This window comes from Rutidosis leptorrhynchoides, chromosome 4, assembly GCF_046630445.1.
Source record: "Rutidosis leptorrhynchoides isolate AG116_Rl617_1_P2 chromosome 4, CSIRO_AGI_Rlap_v1, whole genome shotgun sequence".
Taxonomy (NCBI): Eukaryota; Viridiplantae; Streptophyta; class Magnoliopsida; order Asterales; family Asteraceae; genus Rutidosis; species Rutidosis leptorrhynchoides.
In genome coordinates this window covers 369000701-369025010 of record NC_092336.1, presented here as the reverse complement: position 1 = coordinate 369025010, position 24310 = coordinate 369000701, and the positions used below count along the sequence as shown (strand labels likewise).

Below are 24310 nucleotides of genomic sequence, written 5' to 3'. Positions count from 1 at the left end.
GCTGTCCTTCTTGTCTAATTCTGTTACCAGTCGAGATCATGGATCACAATATTACAATTTCAATCAATTATTACTAAAGTACCAATCACTCAATTACAATACATAATTCATCCTCTAGCTTAAAAACAGAAAAGTGTAAAGATACACTTTGAAACCTCTGAACAACCTTAGGATGCCACCATCAAAGACCCAAACACCCATCTTCTTTGCTCGATGAACAAGTAACTCAAAACCAACATCACCTTCGACTGCTACTTCGGTTTTTCTGTTTGATACACCATGGACAACCTCTCAACACCACCTCATTAAACAATCATCACCATCTTTAAACCCCACGGCCATCAAGAACCACCAACAAGTTATGGTGTTAATTCTTGTTCTATCACCCACAGTTAATCATCCGAACTGCTGCTTACTAAATATTGTTTCGGTAACTCAGTCAAACATCCATAACACCACCTTGGTTAACTTGTACGTGGATAAACTACTAGATATCTAGAGATGATTACAAATAACTTGTAAATTCATGCAATAAAGGATAGTACACGATTTAAGGTACTTGCCACCTTTCGATTCCTTGTATATTTTGAATTCAACTTCTTAACAGCAATTACTGAACCATTGTCTTTAGCTTTAGGTTCAGTCCAACCTTTATAAACAAACCCAAAACCATCACGTTTACGGTACCATCAAAACCACCTTAACCTCTCATGCACGATACCTTATGTTTTCTGTTTTAGTCACAACCGTCATCACGTTCCCCATCTTCTTCTTCCTCATGAATACCCAAACCGCCACTCTCACCCAAATCATCACAAGGCTGCTGCAACCATCGCCGTTTTAAATTACTACTGCAAACGGGTTGTTGATAATGACAATGAATAACCCCACGAATTTGTAATGGAACCAAAACTACTTTTGGTGTATATTTTTTTTATTATTGGCCGACACTTTCTAATCATACAAATGACGCTTTCTAATCACACAAATTACCCCACATGTTTATAAAATAAGAATGAGATGATTAGTTAGCATAACTTTTCTTGGTCCACCATTATTTTTTTTTCTCTTTAATGAGCCGTGATTTATGGAGAACTGGTTGGGGTTGTTATACTAATATGATTATGTTTGGACATGACATGATGATAGTATTAATAAATAATATAAATTATTATGAATAATGTTGGATGGTGTTGTCATAATGATAACCTTACGGTGAGGATCATAGAGGACGAAGAAATCACGATGATGAAGTGAAGATGGATGATGCTCGACAGTGTAATGAACGATGGTAATGATATTTAAATGGTAACAATGAAGATAATAGTAATTATATGATGACAGTGAAGAATGGTGTACGAAAATGATGGTGGTTAGGATAAATATCGATGATGTATGTTGATGGGGATAGAATATGAAGAAGAGAAAACAGATACATAGTTATGTTGGTTAAGGTATAAAGTAAAACAGAAAAACCAGGACAGACGGATGGTTGTAGTGTGTTTGTTATTCGAGAGGTCCTAGGATCGATTCCTGTATGCTGCATATTTTTTTTAAAAAAACAGTCAGCCACCAAGTCAGGCCCGTTGGGCTTGACAGAATTATTTAGTAGGTCAATTAAAACCGTAAATGAAATGGGCTGAAATTGAGTTATTGTATGTTGGGCCGAATAAACGGGTTAAATGGTACTGGGTCTGTGATTAAATCAGAAAAATGGTTTAGCTCATCTGGTTTGGTGTGGTGTCACGTTAGCGGGAGGTCGCGGGTTCGATTCCCATTTGGGGAATTCTTTTTATAAAAAGCTTTATAAGAGGGTATACTCCTTATCTTTATTTTTAATAATTATCATTACTATTATTATTATCATTATTATTATCGTTAGTAATATTACTAGTATTAATTATATAACTAGTATTACAATTATTATTACAAGTATTATAAATGTTATTATTATTATTATTATTATTATTATTATTATTATTATTATTATTATTATTATTATTACTAAAATAAATATTATACTCATTATTATTATTATCATTAAAATGAGCATTTGGATTATTATTACTATTAATATTATTATTAGTATTATCCTTAAAATTATTATTTTTGAAAATTAATATTATTAACGAAAGTATCTTTATTAAAATTATCATATTCATTATTATTATAAGTATTACTATTTTTATTATCATCAATAACATTATTATTATCATCATTACTATTATTATTTTTAGTATTATTATAATTATTTTTTTTACAAACAAATGTTATCTATATAAAAATATGTTACAAGTCAACTAATATTACATACTAATATGTTTTTAACCAATATATTACCATTTATATTGATAACACTTTAATTAAATTATAAATCATATATTTATTATAAGTATAATTATATTTAAAGATACTAAGTTTAATAAATTATTAAATTCAAGTAAATTTAGTTGATTAAATAGAATATGTGTTAATATATATGCAATTGATATAGGTTTGTGAACCCGAGGCCAACCCTATACTTGTTCAATGTCGTTCTATGTATTTTTACTACAAAATACATTAGGTGAGTTTCATTATTCCCTTTTTAAATGCTTTTGCAATATATATTTTTGGAACTGAGAATACATGCGCTTTTATAAATGTTTTACGAAATAGACACAAGTAATCGAAATTACGTTCTATGGTTGAATGATCGAAACTGGATATGCCCCTTTTTATTAAGTCTGGTAATCTAAGAATTAGGGAACAGACACCCTAATTGACGCGAACTCTAAAGATAGATCTATCGGGCCCAACAAGCCCCATCCAAAGTACCGGATGCTTTAGTACTTCGAAATTTATATCATGTCCGAAGGAGGATCCCGGAATGATGGGGATATTCTTATATGCATCTTGTTAAGGTCGGTTACCAGGTGTTCAATCCATATGAATGATATTTTTGTCTCTATGCATGGGACGTATGTTTATGAGAAATGGAAATATGAAATCTTGTGGTCTATTAAAATTATGAAATGATTATTTATGTTAAACTAATGAACTCACCAACCTTTTGGTTGACACTTGAAAGCATGTTTATTCTCAGGTATGAAAGAAATCTTCCGCTGTGCATCTGCTCATGTTAGAGATATTACTTGGAGTCATTCATGACATATTTCAAAAGAAGTTGCATTCGAGTCGTCGCGTTCATTAAGATTATTATTAAGTCAATTATAGTTAGATATATTATGAAATGGTATGCCTGCCATCAACTTTTGATGTAATGAAAGATTGTCTTTTCAAAAACGAATGCAATGTTTGTAAAATGTATCATATAGAGGTCAAGTACCTCGCGATGTAATCAACTGTTGTGAATCGTTTATAATCGATATGGACTTCGTCCGGATGGATTAGGATGGGTTATTACAGTTGGTATCAGAGCAGAGGTCTTAGCGAACCAGGTCTGCATTAATGTGTCTAACTGATAAGTCGTTAGGAGGCATTAGTGAGTCTGGACTTCGACCGTGTCAGCATGTCATAAGTTTTGGTTATCATTTCTAGTCGGAAATCATTTGCTTATCATCCTTAGTAAATTACCTGCTCATTATTCTTAGTCTAGACACATATTATTGCATTGACTGCATGAAAAGTGTATAGACAAAATTCATATCTTAGCGTATCTGCTAATTCATATTTTAGTATATCTGTTACTGTAAACTTTGCCTAACATATTCCGTAGATTCCTCCGTAACTTATGGGATTTTAGTATTTTATATGCATATGTAAATTATGTATTACAGGGTACTAATCTACATCCTATAATCTATTTATTATCGAAAATTCTTTATCTGATCGTACGAGATGAATCCTGCAACCAGTTCGAGTCCCTCATATTTCGATAGCTATTCCGACATGGATATTCACCTAAGCTCCGAAAACAGCGTCACCAGAATGAATCAAACAATCATCCATCCTCAATTCATTTGATGGGTTCGTAGTCGACTTAATTAATGGAAACGCGCAGAAGGCAATCCCTTCCACCAACCGAATTCACCTCACAATGAACCTGAAGCGTTTACCGGCGAACTTGTTCGAGACACCATTTTTAGTCTCATTTCCAGGGTAACTCGACAAGATTATATTCTCTCCACAATTCTGAACCTTATTCATCCGCACATTCCGATCGACAATCATCCTGGAGTAATAAGTCAACGAACTTCGTGCTCGAATAATCAATTCGGAGAATATGGTGCAAAATGTACCAGCTTCAGCAACATCACCGGCACCAACAGTACCATCAATAACAGCACCAGTACCATCAATAATCCATTCTTCAATATCATCATCTATACTTTGAGTATGATCTTCGTTCTACGTATCGTTCTATCTCATTTATCTTCGTTCGACATGGCGAATATGTAATCTCTAAAGTTTTAGAGATTATTTATTCTAGTTCCAACCGAAAAGCAAATGAGTTTAATATCATATTAACTCATTAAATCCATGAATACATCTGAAGAAAATATATATGTATATATGTTTTCATAAAGATTGTAATTAAAAAAAAAATTCTCTTGTACAAACTGTTAATGGTGAAAATATTTTAACGGGTAGGTAATACCCAAGGAATATTTAAATTCCACATTAATAAGTCACAGGTACGTTCTTCGAATCTGTTTCAACAGTCATATACTATCCTACTTACATCCACCGATATACGTATCCGTTCACCAAAGAATAACTATTTTTATTCAAATTCAATTTCATATTAGGATTTTGACATATCAGAATCCAACAAGTGGCATAATGAAGAAAAATGGATACAATAAAAATTGATTAGAAACAGACTAATTAACAATATGAAATTTTGGTAAGAATCCACGCTAACAAAATCCTAGCTAACTGTTCCTAGCTAACTTTTAATTCCGTATTACATTTTATTTTATCCCAATTTAATTATCGTAATTTATTTATAGCATTTTATTTATCGCAATTTATTTTATCGCAATCTAATTCTCGCAATTTTACTTATTGTTATTTAATTTCTGTTATTTACTTTACGCACTTTATTTATCGTCATTTAATTTCTGTATTTATTTTACGCACTTTAAATATCGGGACACGTATACAAGGTTTTGACATATCATATCGACGCATCTATATATATTATTTGGAATCACCATAGACACTCTATATGTAGTAATGATCGAGTTCTCTATACAGGGTTGAGGTTGATTCTATAATAATATATATACTTTAAGTTGTGATCGAGTCTGAGACGTATACGGGTCACGACACGTATTAATTAATTCTAATATTATATATGAAAATGAATTATTGGACTGTCAACTGTGGACTATCGACTAAAGACTAATAACATTGGACAATTAAAATGAATTAAAATATTGATTATAACATATGAAACTAAACAATTCTTCAAGTTTGCCACTTGATTTCGTCTTAAACCTCATTTGTATCTTCACGATTACATTCTGCGTTCAAACCTTTCATGATTCTTGAAAACACCTCAATCGATAGGATGAATCAACCGCACTTCATCTACGGAAGGAAAGATTTATGCATATAGTTATGCACCTGAGAAACTCTCGGTAACTGAGTAAAAGTTTAACACGTAGCCGCGTCAGATCCTTTGGCATTTATTAGCAAAAATAACTTTGCGATCCCTTTTCAAGGTAGCCAATTTTGTCACAGCTTCAACAAGTCAACTTCGACTTTTCATTCGAAGTAGCCATACTATAATCCTGATATATACGATTCCCCTTGTGATACCGGAGAATTCTTTTATATTCCACCATATTATCAGCAGACATACCAGTAACCTCGTTACTTCTTGGCTTAAATCTCTCTGACAAATCATTATATTTAGTCATTGAAACCCTATCATATACTCATCTGTATCTTGTAACGATAACTGCCATACCAATTACCGGGAATCAGCAATCAGTACTTTGAAAACTCACAGCATATCTACATCAACAGTTATATGTATGACATTTATCTCTTAGAATTATGATCTCTCCATCTAGAATTCTGAAAAGCACTCAGTCACAAATCAATACTCTGAATGTTGAAAAAGCTGAATGAAGCAGCAGAAACCATAGACAACCGTAAACGACCATAGTCATCGAAAGTTTGATGATAAAGAATAATATGTTGGAAAAGCTCAGAAAAGTTGGAACTGGAAAAAGGATTGAGCTAACCACGAAGGAGACCAAGGACAAATACAAGGACCATATCGTATATTCAAATAATCCAGGTAATTCTGGATCCGATGAAACCTTCAACGAATATCTTGCTCTGTACTCGTGTTAAAATCTTGCGGAAAAATCTTCCTCATCAACCAGCGAACTTAGAAATTCCAAAATATCATCATCAATATCTTCGATATTTCTGAGGATATTTTCATAAATATTCTCGTCCGAAATTATATACCTCTTCGTGCTTCCTGTGTATCATTATATTGGAAACATTCAATAGAAAATTTAGTACCGAAAAGCAGATTATGCGAAAACTATGAAGAAAGCCTGGACAAATCACAAAGAATAAGTTTGACTTCAAAGAATCCAAATGATTCAATGTCTGCTAAAAAGTCTTTAGTAAATATCTTGCTCCTTACTCTAAACCCTTGCAGAAAATAGTTTCTATCATCCTCTGATCTTAGATATTCCGAGATATTATCGTATCTTTCATTATAAATATCCTCCATATTTCTGAAGATATTTTCATAACTATTCTTATCTGAAATCATTAATCTCTTCCTGATATCAGTGTTACATTATATAGAAACGGTTAGTTTCTATATTCTGTAAACTTTCGAGTTTAAAATATGGATGTTTTGAAGTAATGTTGGGAACTGATGCATGGATTAGTATAATATAATGACACTTGATCAACGTGATTATATTATAGTAAGTCATGCTGAGTTTCTAAATGGAACATGATGATTCACAGATTATAACATCATCATGTGTCATGTTACATAACTCTTTCATTCTGTTTAACTTCTGAACATATCAAGAAAGTATATTCTTGATAGTTCTATTCTCAGTGAATCTGGTAATTTGACAAATCAAATCGTGCGATTTCGTTCTTTCTTGTTTAGAACATTAAGTTCATCCGAAATTCCATACTTACGAATTATGGACCATTACTCGCTTTACTAGAGGTCGGGAGAATAATAAAAAGGCAAAGAGATCCAAAATATAAAAGAAAATATAAAGCCCAATGACAACACCGAAATTACAAACCGTGGATATCAGTACGTATAGCAATATAAAGACACGGGAGGATTATAAATACAATAATCCCTAGAGCATAATAGAAATAAACAGATTCTTCAGGTGGGAGTTGGAAAAGAAGAACGATCATTGCGATAGTCAGAATAAGAACAAGGATTAGAACCGGATTAAGCATTATTATAATCCTTTGGATATATGAACTGAGAAAGAGGGTATAGAAGTGGTGGAAACTAATGGAACGGAAAAGGTAAATTTATAATGGAAATATCAGACAGAGTATTCGAGGCAGATCACCATCTTTAATTATAGAGATCTTAATTCCCTTATTTGCCAAAGAATCAAATCTTTTGGATTTCGAAAATTTTCTTAAAATCCCTTAAATTCCATAATTCAATCAAGACGACTTCAAAAGTTAAGACAAACTTTATTTTCTAAATTCAACCCTGACTCTGTCAAAAGTTAATACGAATCTTTACCTTGCCTATTTCAATTATTTTGCGATAGCTTCACTCATACGCTTCAAGTAACCGAATCGTTTAATCTATATTACTCGGTAATGATAAAACTCAATTTATCAACTCATATTGGTCATGAAAACATTTTTATTGTTAGCCATGACCACCTCACTCAAATTTCGGGACGAAATTTCTTTAATGGGTAGGTACTGTGATGACCCGGGAATTTTCGACCAAATTTAAACTTTATTCTTGTATGATTTCGACACGATAAGCAAAGTCTGTAATGTTGTGTCTCAAAATTTTTGAACTATTTTATTACATTCATTTAAGTTCGACCATTCTCGACGATTCACAAAACATTATTTGTAAATATAATTACATGTATATATATATATATATATATATATATATATATATATATATATATATATATATATATATATATATATATATATATATATATATATATATACGAATATGAATTCTATAAAAAAAATTGATGGTTATATATTGTAAAATATCAAAACATATAAATATTAAATATTAAATACATAATTATAATATCAATATGTTTAATTACAAATTAAAAGATAAATGTTATTATTTATGATTAATATTAATATCAGTACTATTAATATTACTGATTTACTATATATAGATATTGAACCTGATACATTTATATTGTTATATTATTATTACTAAGTAATATAAATTATTAATTGTTATCATTATCATTTTTATAATAAATAGATCCATTATGGTAACTTATTAATATTATTATTAATATAATTATAATTATGAATTATTAATATTATTATTATAAAAATCGTATTTGTGGATTCAGTCACAGAATCTGTTTTATGTAACATCACACTGTATTTAATTTTGTTTATATCTCAAAGTCTTTGCATAAGCAGTAGTAATCGTACAGATTAGTTGAGTTTACCCTCTTTGAATTTTTAATTTAAGTGTTTCTGATTGATATTGCTGTCCTTCTTGTCTAATTCTGTTACCAGTCGAGATCATGGATCACAATATTACAATTTCAATCAATTATTACTAAAGTACCAATCACTCAATTACAATACATAATTCATCCTCTAGCTTAAAAACAGAAAAGTGTAAAGATACACTTTGAAACCTCTGAACAACCTTAGGATGCCACCATCAAAGACCCAAACACCCATCTTCTTTGCTCGATGAACAAGTAACTCAAAACCAACATCACCTTCGACTGCTACTTCGGTTTTTCTGTTTGATACACCATGGACAACCTCTCAACACCACCTCATTAAACAATCATCACCATCTTTAAACCCCACGGCCATCAAGAACCACCAACAAGTTATGGTGTTAATTCTTGTTCTATCACCCACAGTTAATCATCCGAACTGCTGCTTACTAAATATTGTTTCGGTAACTCAGTCAAACATCCATAACACCACCTTGGTTAACTTGTACGTGGATAAACTACTAGATATCTAGAGATGATTACAAATAACTTGTAAATTCATGCAATAAAGGATAGTACACGATTTAAGGTACTTGCCACCTTTCGATTCCTTGTATATTTTGAATTTAACTTCTTAACAGCAATTACTGAACCAGGGTCTTTAGCTTTAGGTTCAGTCCAACCTTTATAAACAAACCCAAAACCATCACGTTTACGGTACCATCAAAACCACCTTAACCTCTCCTGCACGATACCTTATGTTTTCTGTTTTAGTCACAACCGTCATCACGTTCCCCATCTTCTTCTTCCTCATGAATACCCAAACCGCCACTCTCACCCAAATCATCACAAGGCTGCTGCAACCATCGCCGTTTTAAATTACTACTGCAAACGGGTTGTTGATAATGACAATGAATAACCCCACGAATTTGTAATGGAACCAAAACTACTTTTGGCGTATATTTTTTTTATTATTGGCCGACACTTTCTAATCATACAAATGAGGCTTTCTAATCACACAAATTACCCCACATGTTTATAAAATAAGAATGAGATGATTAGTTAGCATAACTTTTCTTGGTCCACCATTATTTTTTTTCTCTTTAATGAGCCGTGATTTATGGAGAATTGGTTGGGGTTGTTAGACTAATATGATTATGTTTGGACATGACATGATGATAGTATTAATAAATAAGATAAATTATTATGAATAATGTTGGATGTTGTTGTCATAATGATAACCTTACGGTGAGGATCATAGAGGACGAAGAAATCACGATGATGAAGTGAAGATGGATGATGCTCGACAGTGTAATGAACGATGGTAATGATATTTAAATGGTAACGATGAAAATAATAGTAATTAGATGATGACAGTGAAGAATGGTGTACGAAAATGATGGTGGTTAGGATAAATATCGATGATGTATGTTGATGGGGATAGAATATGAAGAAGAGAAAACAGATACATAGTTATGTTGGTTAAGGTATAAAGTAAAACAGAAAAACCAAGACAGACGGATGGTTGAGGGTGTGTTTGTTATTCGAGAGGTCCTAGGATCGATTCCTGTATGCAGCATATTTTTTAAAAAAAAACAGTCAGCCACCAAGTCAGGCCCGTTGGGCTTGACAGAATTATTTAGTGGGTCAATTAAAACCGTAAATGAAATGGGCTGAAATTGAGTTATTGTATGTTGGGCCGAATAAACGGGTTAAATGGTACTGGGTCTGTGATTAAATCAGAAAAATGGTTTAGCTCATCTGGTTTGGTGTGGTGTCACGTTAGCGGGAGGTCGCGGGTTCGAGTCCCATTTGGGGAATTCTTTTTATAAAAAGCTTTATAAGAGGGTATACTCCTTATCTTTATTTTTAATAATTATCATTACTATTATTATTGTCATTATTATTATCGTTAGTAATATTACTAGTATTAATTATATAACTAGTATTACAATTATTATTACAAGTATTATTATTATTATTATTATTATTATTATTATTATTATTATTATTATTATTATTATTATTATTATTATTATTATTATTATTATTACTAAAATAAATATTATACTCATTATTATTATTATCATTAAAATGAGCATTTGGATTATTATTACTATTAATATTATTATTAGTATTATCCTTAAAATTATTATTTTTGAAAATTAATATTATTAACGAAAGTATCTTTATTAAAATTATCATATTCATTATTATTATAAGTATTACTATTTTTATTATCATCACTAACATTATTATTATCATCATTACTATTATTATTTTTAGTATTATTATAATTATTTTTTTTACAAACAAATGTTATCTATATAAAAATATGTTACAAGTCAACTAATATTACATACTAATATGTTTTTAACCAATATATTACCATTTATATTGATAACACTTTAATTAAATTATAAATCATATATTTATTATAAGTATAATTATATTTAAAGATACTAAGTTTAATAAATTATTAAATTCAAGTAAATTTAGTTGATTAAATAGAATATGTGTTAATATATATGCAATTGATATAGGTTTGTGAACCCGAGGCCAACCCTATACTTGTTCAATGTCGTTCTATGTATTTTTACTACAAAATACATTAGGTGAGTTTCATTATTCCCTTTTTAAATGCTTTTGCAATATATATTTTTGGAACTGAGAATACATGCGCTTTTATAAATGTTTTACGAAATAGACACAAGTAATCGAAATTACGTTCTATGGTTGAATGATCGAAACTGGATATGCCCCTTTTTATTAAGTCTGGTAATCTAAGAATTAGGGAACAGACACCCTAATTGACGCGAACTCTAAAGATAGATCTATCGGGCCCAACAAGCCCCATCCAAAGTACCGGATGCTTTAGTACTTCGAAATTTATATCATGTCCGAAGGAGGATCCCGGAATGATGGGGATATTCTTATATGCATCTTGTTAAGGTCGGTTACCAGGTGTTCAATCCATATGAATGATATTTTTGTCTCTATGCATGGGACGTATGTTTATGAGAAATGGAAATATGAAATCTTGTGGTCTATTAAAATTATGAAATGATTATTTATGTTAAACTAATGAACTCACCAACCTTTTGGTTGACACTTGAAAGCATGTTTATTCTCAGGTATGAAAGAAATCTTCCGCTGTGCATCTGCTCATGTTAGAGATATTACTTGGAGTCATTCATGACATATTTCAAAAGAAGTTGCATTCGAGTCGTCGCGTTCATTAAGATTATTATTAAGTCAATTATAGTTAGATATATTATGAAATGGTATGCCTGCCATTAACTTTTGATGTAATGAAAGATTGTCTTTTCAAAAACGAATGCAATGTTTGTAAAATGTATCATATAGAGGTCAAGTACCTCGCGATGTAATCAACTGTTGTGAATCGTTTATAATCGATATGGACTTCGTCCGGATGGATTAGGACGGGTTATTACAGTGTGTAATAAGATATTGAAACCCTTCAGACATTTGAGGGAATTACTTGAAAACAATTAAGGTACACATGATCATGTTTATTTCTCTTAAGACAAATTTCTTAAAAGGTTTAACTTCCCCAGTGGAAACGCCAACTACAATGACATCTGAATATACATTCAGGATGCACTGAATTTACTATTATTGAAATAAAAGATGGACAAAAGGTTAATGTGTGATAGTATATAAAAACAATATACTAACATACAGTGCCATCAATAAGATCACTGAAATAGACGTACCTAAACACATCCATATTTCCAGAAAAGAATTTAGCACGAGTGATGATAGGGTTTGCAAAATAGAGAACCGTCAACAAAATAGGGTTTGCAAAAAGAGAAATACCTGATACTCACCATCTTGCTTCAATATCAGTTATGAATCGAGAACTGTCAACAAAATAGGGTTTGCAAAAAGAGAAATTCAAAAACGTTTGATTAAATTTATCAAACATCAATAATTATACAAAACATAAAATTATGTGTAACTTAACATCAATACCTGATACTCACCATCTTGCTTCAAAACCCTAACTGCACCTACAACCAAAAACGTATCAGATTCAAATAATGGATTATTGGAAATTGACAATACAACTAAACTGGAGAATTTACCTTGATTTCGTGAAAATAATTTGAATCGACTAATCAATACAGGTGTTTGATTTGATCAACGCCTAAGATTCGATTTCGTCGATAATTCGCAAAATTTATACCTTCATGTTAGGAAAAATGTAACGGATTAAATGGTGTGTGCGACGAGTTGATTGGTATCAAACGGAGGTAATAATCGATGATGAAGAACATTAGGTTGAAGTTGTAGAAGAAAGAAGTTGATGAATGATACGGACTGGTTTTGTGATGCTGTAGCCAATAGAAAATATCCACTTGTAATTTTTTGGTAAATAAGTCGATAATGAAAAAGCCAATTAAAATATTACACGTGGAACTGAAGGTGTATGGATGCTGTCAGTGTGTCACGTGGCAGTAAGCCACATGATTTGTAAAGGGTAGAGATAGCTAAAAGAATTTACAATTAGGAACACCTCTTTAAATATAAGATTTTAAATTCTAGACAAAATTGCCTAAATCGTCCCTGTGTTTATGGTTTTTTGCCCAAATCATCCATGTGTTAACAAAACTGCTTAAATCATCCTTAAATGCTAAATAACGTCCCAAATTAGTCTCTGCCTTAACTTTTATTAAACTCTCCGTTAGTCAAAAATACACGATTGATCCCTGAAATTTCTTAAAAGATTGCAACAAAGATCCTCTTCAAGATGAAGCTTTAGTGAAAGCTTAAAAAAACACATCTGTAGACGATCGATTCTCTATCTCATTTTCAGTTAGGCTTTCTTTGTGGCTCTATCATATTTGCTTCAAAATCTTACTCTTTCAGATCAATCGAGCTACCATAAGTATTAGATCTTAATTTCATCAATTGATTCATTTTTTATTGTTAGATCTTATTATCAATTAAACAATCAATAATCAATTCATATTTTTTAACGCCGCTTTCATAATAGAAATATTCATATTAAACAATCAATTCATATTTTGTTACCCTCTTTTCATATATTTCAGAGTCGTTGAACTAGGTTACTTGCAAGTTCATGTTAAATACTCGAACCTTACTAATATTTCGATTCCTTGAGTTAAGAAATAACTTTTAAAATCTCAAAAAATGACTGTAAATGAAAGATTTGTGAAAGGTGCTGGTAGCTGTGAAACTTTTGTGCGGATATGTAAACAAACAGATGCAATATAACAAAAAAAAATGCAATATAAAATATGTAAACATAATCAGAATCAACAATGACATCTCTATAAGCATATGTAAACAAACAGACCCAATAATCATCTGAAGATGAGAGCCACAAAGAAAGCCTAACTGAAAATAGAGAGAGAATCGATCGTCTACATATGTGTTTTTTTTAAGCTTTCACTAAAGCTTCATCTTGAAGATGATGAAGAGGATCTTTGTTGCAATCTTTTAAGAAACTTCAGGGACCAATCGTGTATTTTGACTAAAACACAAGTTAAGGCAGAGACTAATTTGGAACGTTATTTAGCATTTAAAAATGATTTATGCAATTTTGTTAACATGGGTATGATTTGGGGAAAAAACCATAAACACAGGGACGATTTGGTCAATTTTGTCTAAATTCTAATGAGCTTACATTAAAAATTATAAGTGAAAATTATGATTTAAACAGAGGGAGAAAGCGGCGCTTGATGAAAAATAATAAGGGGAAGACGCAAGTTCATTAAATTGAAGCTAGTTTTTTAAGGATATGAGGTTACTCTACAATTCTAAGGTAAAATTTATGCTTAGTTCTTGTTGATTTAGTTGCTAGGGTTTTGACTATGAAACCTAGATAAAAAACAGTTTGGGGGAAAAAGGTTGGGTACATGGTGGAATTCTTATATGTGGATTATATGTGTGTTAACTGTTAGACAGAATTCATGGAATAAGTTAGTGGTTAGAGTTTTTGTATAAACCCTAATTTCCAAAGTTAGGAAGGAGATGAGGCTAAATTATTCTAATAAAGTTATACATGATTATTTTGAACAAAACAGTAACTTAATCTGTTAAGTTCATGTAAAATCAAGTAAGGGTGTGTAATAATCAAAAGTTGATAAAAGAGATGTAGGATGAGGTGTTAGTGAAGGATGTTGAGTTAGAACTCAAACTTTCTTCACTAGTAGATTGATTTTGGTTATGTTGTTGATGTTGTGCTTAATCATGTATATGTTAATTTAGTTGCTTTAAATGTGAAAGAGTTGATTCAGCATTTTAATTGATTTCTTGCTAATTGAGGTGAGTTTTTGAATAATTAAATAAGTGGTTGTTTGATTTCCGATAGTATCCGTACAAGATGTTTCACACCACTATGTTATATTTATGTTGTCTTGATTCTTGCGCTAATGTAGTTGTTGTTTTAGCATCATATAGTATATGGATTGTGTTTGGATCATGTTATAATGATATTGGATCATGTTATGGATGATAGATGCAATTGCAATTGTCATCAAATTGAGATTCGTGAACCATATGATGCATTACAAGATGAGTTGTATTGTTGTGTTGTTGCATATTAAAATTTTTATAATCTCACTAAGCTTTATGCTTAGCTTTATTTGTTGAATGTTTTTAGGTACAAAGGATAAAGAAGTAAAATTGAGTAGGTAGCGAAGGTTTAGCACAAGATTAGAAGTGGATTACAAGTTGAAGTTATATTTCAGGTTAATGAATATTTATGAACATATAATATGCCAATTCAATATGGTATGACCTTTGTTGCCATTTTAATTGAGATTAAGCACGGTAAGATATATAGACATTGATACTCCCATAAGACCATTTGCAATTGAAGTTATAATTCACAAACATATAGTTGTACAAATTGAGCACGAGTACATATGCAACAAAGTAGAGCGAGAAATTTCATCGTTTAGACCCATTACGGCTACTAGCATATCGAAGGAAAGACGAACTTTTCGTGATCTCACGCAAAGGCTTATCAGTGAACCTTATGATGTTGTATACCCATGCACCAGAAATGGCTCCAGCAGTTGGACCTAACAAGTAAATCCATAAGCCTCTGTATTTACTTGATACAATCGCAGGACCCAAACTCCTTGCAGGGTTCATTGATGCCCCTGATATTGGCCTGTTATCCTCAACCAAAATTAATACTATTTTAAACACTTTACACAAACAAAAAGAAGAAGAAATTAAAATCTAATATTTTATTTTCAACATAATTATAGAAAACATATATAGCATTTTTGTAGCAAACTTATTTTTTCTTTCTTGTGTTAGGCATATATGTTGAAGAAATCTTAACAATTTTACCTTCATAAGATATTATAATGACATAATTACTGAGATAATCTCTATGGTTTATAGTGAATTGTTGAAATAGTCCTTATAGATTTTTTTATAGATGTATTTGCAAAATTTATTGGAATAGTTCTTTTTACTAACGTTCGTTAAAAAAAGTTAATTCCAATCATGTGCACTGCAAACCACTATCGATAAAAAAAAGCCCCTAAGGACTATTTCTGCAATTTGCTACAAACCAGAAGGACTATTTCATCAATTATGTCTATTTTCTTGAACGGTTGAAAAGTCTATTTAACATACTACTCCATAATTTATAATTTATTTAATATTAATTTAAATTTTTTGAATTTTGAGAATTAATCATACCCTGCGAACATCACATTGAGTAAAACTGTTGCTCCAACTGCAAGTCCAGCTAATTCTCCAATCTGCATTTAAGTATTTAATTTAAATTATTAATTAATTGTTTTTCAATTAAATATACATGTTTTAAACTCTTACTAGGGCCCGCTCCAAGTCAATTTTTGAGAGAAAAGAAATCGAAAAATAACAAAAAAATTATCTACATTGTTCTTCCTTTTTTTTCCTTTCGTCAAAAACTCGAAGTAGACTCTAAATTCTAAAATAAATTGAAAGGAAAATTCAATCTTAATTGTCATTTGAGTTAGATAACATAATATAATAATACTACGTAATATATAAACATAATATAATATATAGATAGATTTTCAAGTCTTCCTAAATGTACTCGTACAAATTAATTATTAACCCTTACATACTAAAAATGGTGAGAAACGTCGCTTTAGTTATATCGGATTGTCGAGTTTGCGTTCACATTACAAACGGTCCCTCAACTTCGACCATATTTACACAACGACCCCTCAAGCTTACACTTTTTCAGGGGTAGAAAGTGTAACTATAGAATTTTATTAAAATAAAAGAAAATAATTTCACCCGAATTTATAACGGACCTTATCTTCTCGCACTGAGCGAGGTAAATTTTTCAGAGACCACCGTTCAACTCGAAAAAATCTTATGAACTCAACGGGACTAACTACACACAAAACGGACACTTCTAAAAAAAACGCTAAACACAACGACAACCCGTATCTTTCCGCTCGCCACGAGTTAAATTTTTTCGATGGCAGCGTCAGACTCGAAATAATTTTATGAACAAAACGAAACTAACCACATCCAAAACGGACATTTTTTAAAAATCGGTAAACACAACGACAACCCGTATATTTCTGTTCGCCGGGAGTTAAATTTTTTCGACAGCACCGTTACACTCGAAAAAATATATTGAACAAAACAAAACTAACTATGTTCGAAACGGATGTTTTTTAAAAAAAGCTTAACACAATGACATCTAAAATGACGCTTAACACATGGGTCGTGTTCCCCTATGTAAATGCACAACGCTACGTTAAATATGAATACGCAGGCCGAAAGCCTACGCCGCAACAGGCTGGTCCGGACTAGTTTATGCTATAAGCTATTTGACAGAAAATGAGGAAAATATGGATGTTAATTGTAGATTTTAAAATAAGTTATCTACAATTAATTTTCGTAGTCATTTATGTATGATATGATATGATAATATAATATCATATAATATAATATAATATAATATAATACTACCTACGTCCCATTACAAGTGTCCACTTACTTTTTGCACACAGTTTTAGAAAATTACACTAACTCCATTCTCCACTAATCAGAAATTTTCTCTCTTCAGAATAACCCCTTCTTATTGGTTAAAATACAAAGTGAACACTTGAAATGGGACATCTCAACATGAAAAGTGGGACGGAGGGAGTATTAAATTAAATATAAACTGTTTTACAGGAAATCAGGAGAACATGGATTGCCCAATGCCCATAACTTAATATCTACGAGTCAAATAAATCTATTTAACTCCATCATTTTCTTGCAGGTTGCTCAACGGCTTCCTAACTTTCTACTTCTAAATTATAAATATTCCATTTTTTTTGAAATTTTGAGCATCTCATGCCGTAGCAAATTGGTTGAACACTTCTGGTAAACCAAATATGTACCAAATTTACTAATTTATATAATAATTATATGTTACTTTTAAAAGGGTGAACTAGTGATAAATTTTGTAGGAGGTAATGAAAACTAACAGCTCGATTATCAGTAGCAACTCCAGAGATGACAAACATGAGATAAAATGTGATGATAAACTCCAATACTAACGATTGGAGATCCGATCCAACTGGAAGGGTTCCCGCAAAATGATCTTGTCGCCCGTTGAATATTAAACGTAGAGTTCCGCTCGCTAGGGTCGACCCAAGAACTTGAGCAACAATGTATGCTGGTACCTGAAAGATTAAAATTGAATAAGTAATTACACTGTTTATTGAAAGTTAAATATTTATAGTTAAACTCTTAGGTATAGGCAGTGTTGTAAATCTCCCGAGATCTCCCTCAAAATCTCGTTTTTAGAAGGCAACCGAGACGAGATGTTCATCTCCCGAGATTTCTCGGTCAACGGGGTCAAACTTAGTCAAAGCCACGATTTATCGGATTTTCTTGCTAATTTGTAAGATTTTCTTTTAAAATTCGTAATTTCTAAGCTTTCTGGCTCGTTTCTCGAATATTTTTGTAAAATCTCGTAAAAACGTATATAAATATACAAATATTTATGTTTTTATGTATATTTTAATTAAAAAAAACTATAAAGTCAACGTAAGTCAACGTCCGAGATCTCCCCGAGATTATTCCGAGATGCCGAGATCTCCCTAAAAAAGTCCAAACGAGATCTCCCCGAGATCCGAATTCTCCAACCTTGGGTATAGGGTATGTTTGGGAAAAGTAGCTGATAGCTTTTAGCTGGTAGCTTTTAGCTGTCAGCTGATAGCTGGTAGCTTTTTAAATATATTTTGGTGTTTGGCAGAGGAGCTGAATGTGTTAAATAAAGAATAAAATGATAAAAAAAAAAAAAAAAAAAAAAAACTAGAAGCTAAACGCTACTTCTAGTAGCTTTTAGCTTTTTCCCCTTTTTTTTAACGACGATTTTTTTGGCATCAGTAGGTCATTTATTTCAACGACCCTCATCATTTGCACGTATCACACACGTTTGGGCGGAAACCCGAACCCGATCGATGGTACCCGGGAACACATCAATTCGGGCAGTGTTCCTGAGTAGAGGTTCATGAACGAATCCGGTTTAACCTCCCTATAGGGTCAATATATACCACCATTATTGATGTTCAATTGTTTTAAAGAAAATCATGGCATCCCTAAAGATGGAACTCATGACCCCTCCCTATCCCATGACACAGTACATTGGGTGAACCGTTGAGCTATGTCCACAAGTTCCCTCTGTCTAGCTCCTTTAACCAAACGGATCTTTTTATTAAATAAAAGTTTTTTCATAAGAGTTAAACGCTAAAAGCTTCAAAAAAAACTACGCGCCAAATATAGCCATAGTATAGTGTAAACGAGAAAGGTTAGATTTGATATTTAATTTAATATCATATTATATTATATTATATTATACTATAATACTATAATTATATAGTAAATAGTAAACAGTAAACGTATACATAGTATACGGAGTAGTATATATAGTATGCTTTACAGTTAACAAACGTTTCTAAGTTACCCTATGTATCACGTTCAAAGTTACCGATAAGCCAAATATCTACTTTACGATCAAATTATTATTAGTTTTTTGTTTTCTGTTTTATTTATTTCGTAGACTCTCCGTTTTAAAATAAGTGTCCTTATATATGTCCCGAATATTTGACTGGTTGCAAACATAATTATTGATAGTACTTGCTATTATTAATTAGTGGGTCAATATGGTATTTCTCATTTGTGGGGGTGGGTTCTTTTCTTTTTTGTTTGGGGCGGTTATATGAAGAGGAGAATGCAAAATTCTAAATCCCATCAATCTTCCTTCAATTCGTTCCCATTTTCCGGTTATCCCATTCCCATACCAACTTATAATTATTTAAGTACTACTTGTGACTTCAAAAAAAAAAAAAATTAATAAAAAAAAAATACTTAACTTTACTGAATTTCTTTCATACATAAAAAAATAAAGTAATTCAAACTCTGAGCAAAGTTGTTCCTATCTTGGAGGTTAAATAACTTTAATATAAAATTGGTATTTTTTTTTTCTTGGACGGGAACTTAACTACTCACGTGTTCGTGCCCCTACTTGTGTGCTAAATTCTCTCGAGAGTGTGAGACGGAAATTTTTTTGGGGCGGGACGGGTTCTAACTCTAAAATGTCATGGGTTAAGTGGGAAAAAATCCTTCTTCCTCACGAAGAAGGAGGTTTAAATATCATGTCCTTAAAAAGTAAAAATTTAGCTCTTCTTTGTAAGTGGTGGTGGAGGTTTAAAACTGAAACTAACACTTTGTGGGTCGCCGTAATTCGTAGCATTTATGGTTCTAATGGAGGTCTTGTGCTTGGAAACGGGCTTGTCCGAAAACCAAACGCTAGCCTTTGGAATTCTATTTGTGTTGCAGGAAAACATGTGGACGGGTTAGGGATTTCTTTCTCTAAGTCTTTCATACGCTTGCTCGGGGACGGGAAAAGCACCTCTTTTTGGAATGACATTTGGGTGGGGAACGCAAGCCTCAAAGACAAATTCAAAAGATTATACAGGCTCGAGATTGACAAAGATATCAACATCAGTAACAAAACCGAAGAATTTAAGGGAGATGGGCTCGGCAATTGGGCCTATCCACCTATGGGACGAACGAATAGTGAACTAACTGAATTGCGAGATACTGTTCGGCACTTGCAGCTGATCGAAGATAAAAAAGACTGTTGGAGCTGGAATCTCAATTCGAAGGGTACATATATGGTCAAGGACTGTTCGGTTCTAGTGGACAAAGTCATCCTACCACGTGCGGTTAATTCAATTGAGTCGTTGCGAAATGGTTTGGTTCCAAAAAAAGTAGAGGTGTTTATTTGGCGGGCGAGATTAGGTCGTATACCGGTAAGGTTCGAGTTAGATAAACGGGGCATCGATTTGAACAGCGTGAGATGTCCGATTTGTGATGGTGACATTGAGACGGTGGAACATATACTTTTTTCTTGTCAAATGGCCAAAGACATATGGGCGAAAGTCCTTAAATGGTGGGGGTATAATTCGGCTTTATTTGGGTATGAGGATATTTTTAATGGTACCTTCGGCTACGTAGCACATGATCACAAAAGGAACCAATGGCAAACGGTTTGTTGGGTGGTTTGTTACATTATATGGAAGAATCGAAATGCAAAGGTGTTCAAGAATAAGCTCGAGACGGTCCCATCTTTATTTAGCGAGGTTCAAGTTCTTTCATACGATTGGATTTCACGACGTTACAAGGGTCATATTATGGATTGGCTTCAATGGTTCTCACAACCTTAGTTTCTCTCTTTTGTTAGTTGCAATCTTTGCAATTAGCTTAGGGCGGTGTAATTTGTTTTCTCTATTTCTTTCGTGATGTATTGTGTTGTTAAGGTTGCCCAGTCAACCATGTACTATTCGTGATTGTTTAATATAAGTCCTTCTTGCTTTTCAAAAAAAAAACTACTCACGTGTTCATCTCCCGTAGTTGTATAAACCGCCCTCAACTACTGCCTTGTAGGAAACACGGACTAATCCGAGGATATATGGCCGGTAAAACTCTCCTCCCCGTTAGCCTCACACTAAGCAAAAGGTGACCTGGATTTATATTTCAGGTTAGGGATAACATTGAGTGCAATGTTGCAGTTCAGCGGAGTCAAACTCCTAATCTCTCGATAAGAGAGACATGCCACTACCAGCTGAACTACAACTTAATGTTAATATAAAATTAGTATTAATTCAAAACATACTTTCACAAGAAGACTTTGGAGAGAATGGAAAATACTATCAAATCCATACATTAAATCCCACCGCCTACAACTATATATAAAGGACAATTTATTTATAGTAACTATACATATTAGTGAAATTAATTTACATCAAAATAAATTTTATCAAGTTAAATGTTTTTTCAAGTATGATACAAAAAGGTATAATGTAATGTACCTGTTTGAAAGGGAACCTTTTACAAGAGGCGAAAGCAATGGTAACAGCAGGGTTAAAATGAGCACCAGAAATATGTCCGACAGAGTAAACCATAACCATAACGACTAGCCCCCAAACGATCGATATCCCTGGTAAACTAACCACCTTGTCCTTGTCGGTATTCACTATTACTGCCGCGCACCCCGCGAATATCACAAAATATGTTCCCAGAACCTCTGCCAGCAACTGCACCACCCCATAATTATTCATCGTGTAGTACAGTAGCAGTTTTTACTTAGTTTTTGAGCATTAATTAAATTAAATATGGTTGGTGGTGGTTAATGAGACTATGTCCAAATTTAGTTATGGACGTCGGCCAACCCAAATAGTACAATTAAGCAAAATCATGTTCTATGTTCTATACTATTTTATTTTCAACATTAACGAATATAATATAATATGAACACGTATGATAGCTGCCAATAACAAATTTTGGTCCTACATGATATGAATTTTAGGGGAAGCTTGTTTTTGAGTGCATATTCTCTAATTGTTGGTAAGAAAAAAAATCTTAAGTTGGCGAGTTTTTCTTATTAACCTTGATTTCCGACTCGTATAACTAGCCGATTACAGGGTAACAAAGCGAACAGTACATAGTCATTGTGGTTGAACCTCCGAGTAATGAGGGGTTCTTTGTTGCTTAGCGAATTCGAACTTGAAACCTCACGAAACTATAATTTTCTTCTAGAGTTCAAGTTATAACCACTACTTGTGGTTAGTTGGTGAGTAATTTAAGACGGCTGGTAACAAACTAACAATACGTAATAAATGGTAATTAAGTAGTACGGAGTACTTTTTTGCTCAATATCATCAAAATTCAAAGTCCATGCTAAATATGTGTAAACTATTATAAGCTTACATCCATGTTTACTAAAACTACACAATCGATAATGGAACTTCAAATTATTATCCTTATGAATTTTTTTTAATGTTTTCACAATTATCTATAGACTTTTGACGGTCATTATCTTAAGTGTCGTTTTTTACATCTCCTAAGTGTCGTTTTATATATGTCATTTTGTTAAAAATTATATAAATTAATAGTACCCCGCGTATACATGTATAATGAAAAAATATTGTTATTGCATTACGTGTATGAAAATCATAATTTTTGTTCAATATGATATTGATATTGTACCAAACAAGTAAAAAAAAAATAAAAAATTTTGAATCACTATTTGCACGTTCACATTCTTCTTAATCACTTCAAAAATATTTGAGATTTGAGTTGAGACTTTGTTCGATTATGATTTGATACCAAGAAAGCAAAGTTATGACACTTTATGAATTTAATAATTAATTCAAGATATATATAAAAAACAATTGAAGTACCTTTTGAAGGAAAGGAATAGTGGGTAAACAGGAAAGAGTTGAATCTTTTTGATCTTCATTAACTGTGAGGGTTACTTGATGAATATGAGCTTGGTGGCCGTTAGCGGTTGCTTCACCGTTGATTTCCGCCATGTAAAAATTACAAGCTTAAATCTTGTGAATTTTAGTGTATCTATTGTCTATAGATATATATAGATAAAGAAGATATGAGGAGATGTAAATTTAAAATGGAGGTGGTTGTCCTAAAAACTGCTTCTTATTTATGGAGGTAAAGGAAGATGGGAAAGAGAGGCACAAGATTGGACTTCTCGTGCATTCCATTTGACTTTCGTATTCACATGCCATTTCATTTATTAATACATGATCCATTATTATGGATACAGTGTTCATATATATCATCGTAATCTTTAATTTTTTTCCTTTTTTTTCTTTAAAATTAGCCGGAAAACCCTTATGAATAGCACATTGACTTCCCATAAAGAGTAAAAACACACATATATCTTAAATTCTTATTCTTATTATTCCGTATATATCTTTTTTTTCGAAATGCAAGCAATATTATATATTAAAAACTAGCTAGAATGCTAGCAATTACAACGACTCTAAAACGACCCACATTACATCGACATTAAAAGATGAAAACACGACAACATCAAACTACCCTAACAACAAAAATCACGCGACACAAACCACGAAGAAGGGGTCCAAGAAACACACACTAACAATCAACTACACCCCAACTCGAAAGCCACGAAAAAATTAAAACGAAAATCCAATACGCATGGATAAAATCTTGGATCGAACTTGAAATTCGAAACAGAGGCTTCTAAGAATCCGAGGATGAGTAATCTTCATCAGAGGATGAGTAATCTTCATTCGAGGATGAATAATATTCATCGAACCCGTCAT

General features: G+C 32.1%; 1 protein-coding gene across 1 annotated transcript; it reads right to left on the bottom strand.

Moving 5' to 3' along the window:
• Window positions 1–15463: 15463 nt before the first annotated feature.
• Window positions 15464–23706, bottom strand: LOC139843867 (aquaporin NIP1-2-like). The gene is made up of 5 exons (XM_071834038.1): window positions 23402–23706; window positions 22031–22255; window positions 18137–18334; window positions 16359–16420; window positions 15464–15816 (listed from the first exon to the last, which is right to left on the bottom strand). The coding sequence occupies exons 1-5, from the start codon at window positions 23531–23533 to the stop codon at window positions 15591–15593; spliced, it is 843 nt and encodes a 280-aa protein (XP_071690139.1). The 5' UTR covers window positions 23534–23706; the 3' UTR covers window positions 15464–15590.
• Between the last annotated feature and the right edge of the window lie 604 nt (window positions 23707–24310).

Coding starts and splice junctions, on each gene's coding strand:
- LOC139843867 (XM_071834038.1), bottom strand. CDS start 23,533: ATGGCGGAAATCAACGGTGAAGCAACCGCTAACGGCCACCAAGCTCAT. Junction 18,335..22,030: donor AAAGGTTCCCTTTCAAACAG/GTACATTACATT, acceptor TTAATCTTTCAG/GTACCAGCATACATTGTTGC. Junction 16,421..18,136: donor TTGCTACTGATAATCGAGCT/GTTAGTTTTCAT, acceptor ACTTAAATGCAG/ATTGGAGAATTAGCTGGACT.